Source organism: Nematolebias whitei, chromosome 1 (assembly GCF_014905685.2).
Source record: "Nematolebias whitei isolate Nwh7 chromosome 1, NemWhi1, whole genome shotgun sequence".
NCBI lineage: Eukaryota > Metazoa > Chordata > Actinopteri > Cyprinodontiformes > Rivulidae > Nematolebias > Nematolebias whitei.
Genome location: NC_056498.1, coordinates 88,751,891 through 88,761,761, shown reverse-complemented (window position 1 = coordinate 88,761,761; position 9,871 = coordinate 88,751,891). Strand labels below are relative to the sequence as shown.

The 9,871-nt window shown below is 40.4% G+C and overlaps 1 protein-coding gene across 1 annotated transcript in view; it reads left to right on the top strand.

The window, feature by feature from the left end:
- The first annotated feature begins 4,953 nt into the window (after positions 1–4,953).
- The window catches only part of pcca (propionyl-CoA carboxylase subunit alpha), a 37,177-nt gene continuing 32,259 nt past the window's right edge, over positions 4,954–9,871 (top strand). Inside the window, exons 1-3 of the mRNA XM_037688213.1 lie at positions 4,954–5,019; positions 6,597–6,674; positions 7,711–7,758. Coding sequence (XP_037544141.1) covers positions 4,963–5,019; positions 6,597–6,674; positions 7,711–7,758 — 183 coding nt within the window. The 5' untranslated portion in view covers positions 4,954–4,962. The remainder of the gene's footprint in view (positions 5,020–6,596; positions 6,675–7,710; positions 7,759–9,871) is intronic.

Below are 9,871 nucleotides of genomic sequence, written 5' to 3'. Positions count from 1 at the left end.
TATATATATATATATATATATATATATATATTTATATATATATATCACATAGTTAACATATACCACACAGGTTGTGTGACAGGTTATTACACAGGTAGTGACACTGAGGTTGAATTATTATTAGTTAGTTATTGCCAGTTGTTCAGTGTTATTTATTGAGAGTTCAGTAATCAGACAGCCTGTGGATAATAAATGTCCTTTAGTCTTTTTGTGCGCGATGGCAGACTCCTGTATCGTCTGCCTGAGGGTAGTAGATGGAAGAGTCCTTGTACTGGGTGGGTGTGGTTTTTAATGATGCTGCGTGCTTTACGCAGACATCAGCTGTGGTAGATGTCCTGGATGGTGTGGAGACTGCTACCAGTGATGTCCTCTGCTGTTTGCACCACCCTCTGTAGAGCTTTCCAGCTCTGACTGGTCCTGTTCCCATACCACCTGTGATGCAGCCTGTCAGCCAACTCTCAATGGTGCACCTATAAAAGTTGGTGAGGATGCTGGTGTTCATACCAAACTTCTTTAGTCTTCTTAGGAAGTAGAGTCTTTGTCTGACTTTCTTGACCACAGTGTCTGTATGTAACGTCCAGGACAGATCCTCAGTAACGTGAACACCGGGGAACTTGAAGCTGCTGACCTGCTCCCCCTCAATGTTCTTTATGTAGATGGTGAAGTGTTGGCGTACACGTTGTTTCCTGAAGTCCACTATCATCAATGATGAGTTGAAAAGGAGGTGTCGTGGACAAATTCCCGTCAACCTGGCGGCGGTGCTCAAGTACCTGACTGCCATGATCCTGAAGCTGGTGGGAAACTAGGCTCGTGACAACGGAGCCTAGGCCACACAGGACTGGGATCATCCTCTGGCACCTTCAGCTGTCTGTCCATGGTGATGAGGAGCTCTGCAGACTGCAGGTAGGAGTGACCATCGCTCAGGGAGGAATTCTGCCCGGCATTCGGGCAGTTCTGCTGCTCAGGAGGACAGAGAGGCCTGCCGGATCTGACAGCAAGCTGGATCCACGTGGACAGATCGATATCTGTGGCCAGATTCTTCGGATTCACTGCAGGAGATCCTTCCTGCCCACAGTTATCAGCATCTAACAACTCTTGAATGAAACCAGGATGATGAGCTACGACAGCAATTAATTTCCCTTTGGGATTAATAAAGTATATTTTTAATTGAATTGAACTGAATTATCAGTGAATGCAGGAGTAATATTAGTGATCTCATTAGCAGTGTTAAAGGTGGAAGATGTGAAACTGTAAACATTTTTTTTTACTCAGATTCAAGTTCAGTATTATTACTTTTAACACACAGTGATTCAGAAAGCAGGCTGGACATTTTATTGGAGATGCTTCAAGCATTGTTCAGAATACAAAGGATGAGTTTAACATTGGTATTTGTACATGTTGGATTAGGAGGGAATGAGATGGCAATTAAGAAGGGAACTCAAAATCACATTAACTTCAAAGTACATAGTCAGAAACAATCATCATCAAACAAAGACTGAAGAGAGAATGGATGAAAAGAAGGGATGGGGTACAGCAACAGAATTTTTTTTTTTACAGGATTCAAAATGAGATCTGGAAGAAGGTGCAAAAATTAGGAAAGATTGATAACACAACTAAGATTTGGAAAAACAGGACTTCACTACACATTTTTCAATATACAATAGCATAGATGAGCCAATAGAACAGTGTCTGAAATATGAATGGAAGAGAAAGCATATAATTTAAGGAGCAACCATAAAAAAATATAAAAACATTTTTAAAAAGCAAAACTGATTGTGAAAATGAAATTTGACTAAATCTTTTACTTTGTACATATGGTAACTCTAACTTGTCCCTAGGTGTGAGTAAGAGAGTGAATGTTTTTCTTGTCTCATTTGTCTCTTTGTGGTCTTGTGATGGACTAACCTGTTCAGAGTGTCCCCCACTTCTCACACAGTGATGGCTGGACATGCGCACCAGTGATCCCTTTACCCGAAAAGGAAGAAGCGGGCAAAGATCATATATATACTGTACATACATACATATATATATATTTTTTTTTTTCATACAAAATTTATATAATCTAAATCACTCTTTAGTCTGTTGCCTTCTTATATCTCCTCCCACACGTCATGTCGTCACTGCAGCTACAGCGTGCGCTCTCAGGCCATCATTACCTGCAGTTTCCCTTCAGTGCAGACTGAACTAGGTCAAAGGGCAGTGGTTAATTTGAGCCAGATCCTGCCGGAACAAGATCCGGGAACTCCCTCATTTTCACCGTGTGCGTTCCAGCAACTGTTCAATCGGATCCGTCAGCTCATATCTCCGCCCATAAAAATCTAAAATCATCACACATTTTTATTTTGATTATTTATTAAAAATACAACGAAAGGAGACGTCCATGTCTGTGGAGTGGATGTTACTGTTGCAGCAGGTGCAAAAGCTCGCGCACATGCTCCTGCTAGCAGAGACGCTGACCGCATGTCCCACAGAGATGAAGCGTCTTCATCCACCTTCAGCTGTGTCTCAGAAACCAAAGCAGCACAAACAAAAGTTTTAACTGCACAAACCAGCACAAATGCAGCACTAAACACTCATTGTATTTACTGGAATTTTTGACGTGAGTGGGGTGTCAGCTTCACCTGCTCAGCTGTGCGCCCTGCAGACAGTGCACTTTTTACGCACAGGAGCGTCTACAGACAGCTCTGCAGAGCGCACACAACTGCCAATGTGTCAGAACTCCTGCATACATTTCAAAGATAATAAATAAAAAAGCTTACAGTCAAAAAAAAAAACAAAAAAAAACGAGTGAAATGTTTTCTGTGTATTATTCACATCACGTTTCAAAATTAGTCAAGGATCAAAATGTCAAAAAGACCTGTTTTTAATCAATTTAATCAAATGTTTAGCAACCTGTTAAAATACACCAAAATGCAGGAAATGGCATCTCTTTTATTCCAAATTTTCTGGGGGAGGAACCACCGACCCCACCCCGGCTGGACCACCTGGTTTTTGTGTTCCAGCATCAAATTACAAATTAAGCCCTGCCAAAGGGCCTTCTCTGACTCTGCTCCTGTATCCTGGAACACCTTGCAAAAAGATCTGAGCTGTCAACTTTGATTTTTTAAAGAGATTTTAAACATTTTATTAAATCCTTAGAAAAATCTAAGCAAATATGTTTTTGTTTAAGTATTTACCTTGTTTTGTATGGCACCTTGATTTCATTTTTACACAGTGTTGTAATGTAACACAGTAGAAATACTTTGTTACTGTACTTAAGTAGAATTTTGACATACTTTTACTTTACTTCGTTATTTACATTTCTAGCGACTTTCACTTTTACTTCACTACATTTCCTCAAAAAAATGCGTACTTTTACTTCATACATTTCCCTTAACCATCTTAGTTACTACAATTTCAAATGAGAAGAAATCTGACTGGGCAATTCCTGCTTGTTCTCCCAGTCTGACTTCATGCGGCCGCTTCTCTCTCCCTCACTGACACTTCCAATCCCAGTCTCTCCTCCACCATTTATGTGAAACCTGCAGCTCCTGCTGTGAACAAGCTCGATGCATATACAGATATCAATCATTACAATAGAGCTTTGTTGACTCACAGTGGAGACACATTCCTGATAGGTGTGAAAATGACAGTAGCTGCGAAAAAGGAGAAGTTTGTTGTTCTCCAGGACGTGAACTGCTTCAAGAGCATAGGAACTATTATTTCCTACGCTATTATATTATCCTATAATATATCCCATATTATTATTTAGTCAGAAAGAAACAAGCCATAACCAAACAGAATCGAGCTCAGTAAACATGCCAGCTACACTGGACTTTCTAACAGCTTTGATAATAAATGTTAATAAAGGTTGAATGAATATACTTCATTAGAATCAGACTTTTTAAAGAGCAATCTTTCATTGTTCAGGTCAAACTTTCCAAGTTTTTGTCACTGGAAACCCCACCCAATAAATGTTGTTTTGGGAATTCTAACCATTTTTTTTTCTTTCTTTCTTTTTTCTTCTTTCGGCTGCTCCCTGCGTTAGGGGTCACCACAGCGAACTAAGTCGCACGAAGACTTGGCAGTTGTTTTTACGCTGGATGTCCTTCCTGACGCAACCACAGACCACCGAGCTACCACAGCCCTCTGTGTGGAGCAGAGAGCTGCTACACCCAGCGGAGCAGATGGTGGGGGTTAAGGGCCTTGCTCAAGGGCCCAGAGTGGGACAAATGAGGGTGGGGGTAGGTGTGGGTGCTTCACCTACCCCACCCACATTTTTGATGTTGTCGGTACCGGAGCTTGAACCGGCGATCTTCCGATCACAGGCTCACCTTCTCTAACCTCTTCACCACCACTCCCCCTTTTACTTAATACTCTTACTTTACGTACATTTTATAAGATAAATTTACTTTTGATACTTAAGTACATTAAATGTCCGATACTTTAAGACTTTTACTTAAGTAAGAATTTTAAAGGAGACTTTAACTTTTACCACAGTAATTTTATGGTAAGATACTTGTACTTTAACTGAAGTATCACTTTGAGGTACTTTATACAACACTGTTTTTACAACACTATTTTTTGTTTTTAATAGCTTTTTATTGTTGTCTGTACTTTATATGTACTTTTGTCTATATTCTGATTTACCTCATTTTGTATTTTGCTTTGTGGGTTACCTGTTGTTTTGTCTGTACAGCACTTTGGTTGGCCTTGTTGCTGTTACAAGTGCTTTATAAATAAAGTGGTATGGTATATGTTGTTTGACTAAAACAGGTCCCTCTTGAAAATGAATCCTCGTGACTCAGTGAAACTAACCTGGATGAATAAAGTTGAATGAAAAACGATGAAAGATGAACCAGACTTCTCACCAGTTGGGGGCGGTAATGCACCAAATAGTTTTCAAACCGCCAGAAACAAACACCAGAAGAAGAGAAAAACTCGCAGCAGAAGAAGAAGAAGAAGAAGAAGAAGTCGGCTAATATGGCGGCGCTGTGCAGACCGTCTGTGATTGTGGACACACTGTCTCTGGCTGTGAAGGTGAGCTCACCCTGCAGACTTTGTGTCGTAAAACCCAGTAAGAGCTCGTTGAGTCCAGAGTGTTTCTGAACCATCTGAAAGTCCTGCTCGGTTTTTGTCGGAACGGGCGTAAAGAAAAAGACTAAAAACAGTTTCATTTCCGACAGAAGGGAACGTGTCAGTTTTGGAAAGTTATATAAATGTTTGTATAAAAAAAATTAACACGTGATTAACGGTGTACAGCTTCATTTTGTGTTTAAAACCAAACGCAAACTTAAGCTTGTATTAGCTGCCCTCCAAAGAGGTCCATTTAGTGATCAGCCATAACATTATGACCACTGAGAAGTGAGGGAAAGAGCACCTGACTGTGGATGGAGTTACTCCACAAGTTATTTTATGTCATTAACTCGACTCCAACAGCTGAGTTTGTGATTTTTCTCCCTGGCTGGTCATCTCCTAAAGACATTAGTTTTTGTTTGGTTAGCTGGTTGGAATATTGGGACTCCATTGATTATTAATGGAAAACTACCCAGAATTGCATTTGTCATTTAGTTGTTTGCTTTTTGTTCTGTAGCCTGTTCATAATTTAAAACTTTAGCGCCAGGAAAAGCTGCTTGGTTTTATGAATGAGTAAAAATGCTTTTATACAACCTAATATGTTGTCAGTTTGTGTTTTCCACTACCTATTGTCCAAGTATCATACAGGTTGATCGTCATGTACTTTTCTTTTATCAACAAAATGTGGACCTGACAGTGACAATATAATTTTCTGCACAAATACATTTTTATGGTCACAAAGATTTATTACAAGTTATCAAATACAAATTATCTGATTGATTATATAACAACTGCAAAAGCTTCTAAACATTCACCAAAAAGGATTTGCTGAAAGTTTCGTAGCAGTTGTTAAAAATATTTAGAAATAATGTTTATTTTTATGACTGACTATGTTTCACATTGTTTAGTGGAAATTCAGGACATTAATTATCCAAAAACCTTGAATTTTAAAATTCTGTAGCTTTCCTATTTTTCCCCTCAGATACATAATTTTTGTATCATTTAATAGTTTTCACATAAACTTTTTATTTCGTTTTCTGCGGTTCTACTTAAACTGAGCCTTTTAAACCTCATCTGTCCTTCAAAGCTCTTGATAATCTGTTTATTTCACCCATTCACATGCATTGATTTGTATTTGGACTTTAGCTATTCTGGAGTTTTTATTTTTACTGATAGACTAATAAATATTTGAGTGGGGCAATGGAAGGGTGAACGTTGCCTTGCCCATAGGCACTTCAGCATGCTGTAGAGCAGAGAGGATCAAACCCTGCTCTTTTGATTGGAAGATGACTTCTCTACTGCTGCTTGTGCTGCAAGATCAATGAGCCAGTTACAAAATTCCTGAACCGATTCAGCACTTTGGGATACATTTAAGAAATATAAAAAGAAACACTATTTTGATCAGTAATGCAACTTTGCAAATTTTATTATTGTATATCTTTACCTCAGTTTGGTAGACCTCCTTCATACAATTGGAGGAAACTTCATAAAGAGATTCATTAAGTAAAGTGTGAACATTACAAATTTGATGTTTTTTGCAGTTTGCTCCATGCCGGTCCAGATGCTGTGCAGTGACCAGCCGAGCTCTGTATTCCACTGTTAATAATCCCAATGAAAAGGTAAAGCAGAACTCTGTTTCTCTTTCTTCCAGACTGACCGTGACAATTTATAATACAATCAGTAAACAATCAACTTATCAATGCGTTAAAGTATGTGGGTTACTCTTCTTTTGACTCTCGGTTAGCTAAGTAGATTTTGATGTTGAAGAAGTTTTGTCTGTTCTTCCATTACAGCTCTGAATAAACTCAGATGACATGAATTAAAGGTCAATTATGAAATATTTGTTTATTAGCTGATGACATTAACTGGTTCTTTGTGTCTCTGTTCTTGAATTACATTGCACCTTCTGGTGAAAATGAAAATCCTGGCTGTGCAATAAACATTTAAGGCTCCATTTTTAATCAGTATATGACATTATGATTTTACACTATAGCTGCATAGATGATCCCTCTTCAAACCACTATTAGTTGTTCACACGTCGTGAACCTATTTCAATGATATGACGTTTTTTGTCCATCGTAGACTGAATCTTTCTCAGTAAAAGCATTATAGGAAAATCTTTGGCTGCTTTAATTGGAAGTTTATGGTTGCTGTGCCACAAGATTACTAACAACCACTTCAGTACATTGACAACCAAAGACTAGTGTCGATTTTTATCATGCAGTGCCTGAAATCTTTTGAGGAAATTGTTCAATCTGGTTGCAGCAGCCCATGTTTTTTTCCCCAGCCACGAGTGCTTCATCATCAGTTTTTTTTGTCTCCTCCTTCTGCTCCTTTTAGAGTCCAAATAAAGTTATTGGAGCAAAAAACGTGCAGTCCAGCATCTGTTAAATCTGAAATTGTACAGTGTGACTCATTGCTGTCAGGATTTAATTGTATCGAGCTTAAACAGTGTGATGTGCACGAGTTCACACAGAGTGAGCTGGTCTTTAGAGGTTCAGTAGTGGATTGATCCATTTCACACGTTGATGTGGGAAGAAGAACCACACATTATAGACACTGATGTGAAATGAAGGCCCACAAGGCCAGTTTGTAACAGTTGTGTTTAAAGGACCACATTTCTGAGCGTTCTCACATTGACTTTTTCCTCCACAGACTTTTGATAAAATCCTTATCGCCAACAGAGGAGAAATTGCTTGCAGGGTAAGACTTTCCAGCTCACTGACATCTCAGGAAATTTTTTATATTGCTGCGTTTCTCTTCAACTCTTCTGTTCATCTCTGAAATTTGAGCTCACGCTTTGTCATAGAGGTGTCAGTGCATGAGCACTGAAGTGCCCTTGTTATTATTTTTGTCACAGTTTGTGTTGTTACTTGTGCATGGCTTTAACCAACGCTGCAGGAGGAGGAGAGAATCAGAAGTAGTGATGGAAATGGAAAAACGTTGGTTACGTACTGTAACCCCAGATTCTATGAATATAGGCGTAGCCCTTTAAGGCTGTCGCTGATGGTTTATCCCGTTATGCGCAGCATAAGCACTGAAAAAAAATTAGTCCACGCCCACCTGCTGTGTGGGCCCCACCCGGTCCGTATAAATTACGTTAAGAGCGGGAAATCGGCTCCCAAAATAGCTTTTTTCTTCAGCCATTTAGGAGCCAGTGAGGCCCGACGCTTAAAGGGCTACGCCTATATTCATAGAATCTGGGGTTACAGTACGTAACCAACGTTCTATTTCATATAGGCTTCGCCCTTTAAGGCTGTCGCTGATGGTTTAAGGGCGAAGCGGATGTGGTCCTCGCCTCACTGGGTCCATTCGAACACAGTAAGAAGCGGAAGCTTGCCCAAAAAAACGTCTTGTCACTCAGCTCCCCGTGTGCATAAACTACGCATCGCGTAATTATGTGCCATGCACAGACGCATGTTGTGTAACTATGCGTTCTGACAAACATGAATACCCCGGAAAAACTTTCAACGGGAAGAGGAAGTTTAAAAGAGGGGGGGGAGAAGGGCATGAACCAACTGGTTCATGGCTGAACAGTATAAACAGATTAATGTCCATGAATTGATCAATAATCAAATGAACTGATTGTTAACAATAATCATGAACTGATTAGTGACAATAGAACCAAAATCACAGACACGACTTGTGACTGATAACAACATCTCACACTGTAATGCATGCAGACAGAAGTGAGCTTAAACAGAGTTCCATGAGAACAACAATATTCATTCTGTTAGGGCACTAAGGACAGAATGTGTCATGGAACGAGCCGTTACATCACGTAGGTAAAAGCGAATAAATGAGCAGGGTGTTGACCATGCAGCCGCAGTGCAAATGTCCTGCATTGGCATACCATTATGCAGAGCAGTCGAAGATGCGATACCCCTGGTGGAGTGTGCTTAGAGGTTGACAGGAGGCCCTAAATCTGATGCTCTGTAGGCTTCAGAAAAGGCCTCACACAGCCAGTGTGACAAGCGCTGGATGGATAACGGCGACCTGCAGAAGCATCTCTATAATGCACAAACAATTGTTGAATTTGAACGCATTGCAGCTGTGCGCGTTACGTAACACGTCAACGCCTGCACCGGGCAGAGAAGATGAACAGATGCTTCCCCTTCTGATCTGTGGGGGGGAAAAAACCCCTCCAACGATATCACTCTTGATTTAAAAGAGCTCGTGATGTTTTAGGCATAAAAGCTGGGTTGGTCTTAAAACAGCTGAGCTGCCCGTCAGCCTAATTCTAAGGCATGACGAAACAACAGAGAGGGCAGATAATTACTTACCCTCTTAGCGGGTGTTAAAACCAGCAACAGGGCTGTTTAAAAAGACAAGAATTTAAATGAAACCTGATCCAGAGGCTCAATTGAAGCTTTGATCAGGGCTCGCAGGACCAGCGTTAAATCCCACTGTGGAACAAGTGGGCATGAAACAGGCCTACATCTCTGTACACCTTTTAGAAACCGCTTCATCAGCGGTGATTAAAAGCTGTTCTGTCTCCAAACCCTTTGTGGCAGGAAGAGATGGCTGCAACGTACTTTAAAGCGTACTGAAAGCCAACTCCCTATCCATCAGGTGTTGTAGAAAAACAACACGCCGCCTAAAAGGCATGAAGTGGTCTCTAAACCTTCTCTGTACACCAACGCTGAAAAGCCGTACCCTTGATGTGTACAGAACTGTGGTAGATGCAGCACGTGAATCTTGAATTGTGCACACTATCTCCTGAGGGAGACCCATCCTCTAAGTGGGACCGCTCAGCGGTCAGACCCACCGGTGTTGACCTATTTCTGGGTAACTCTTGGTCGCTCCTCCTGCCTGA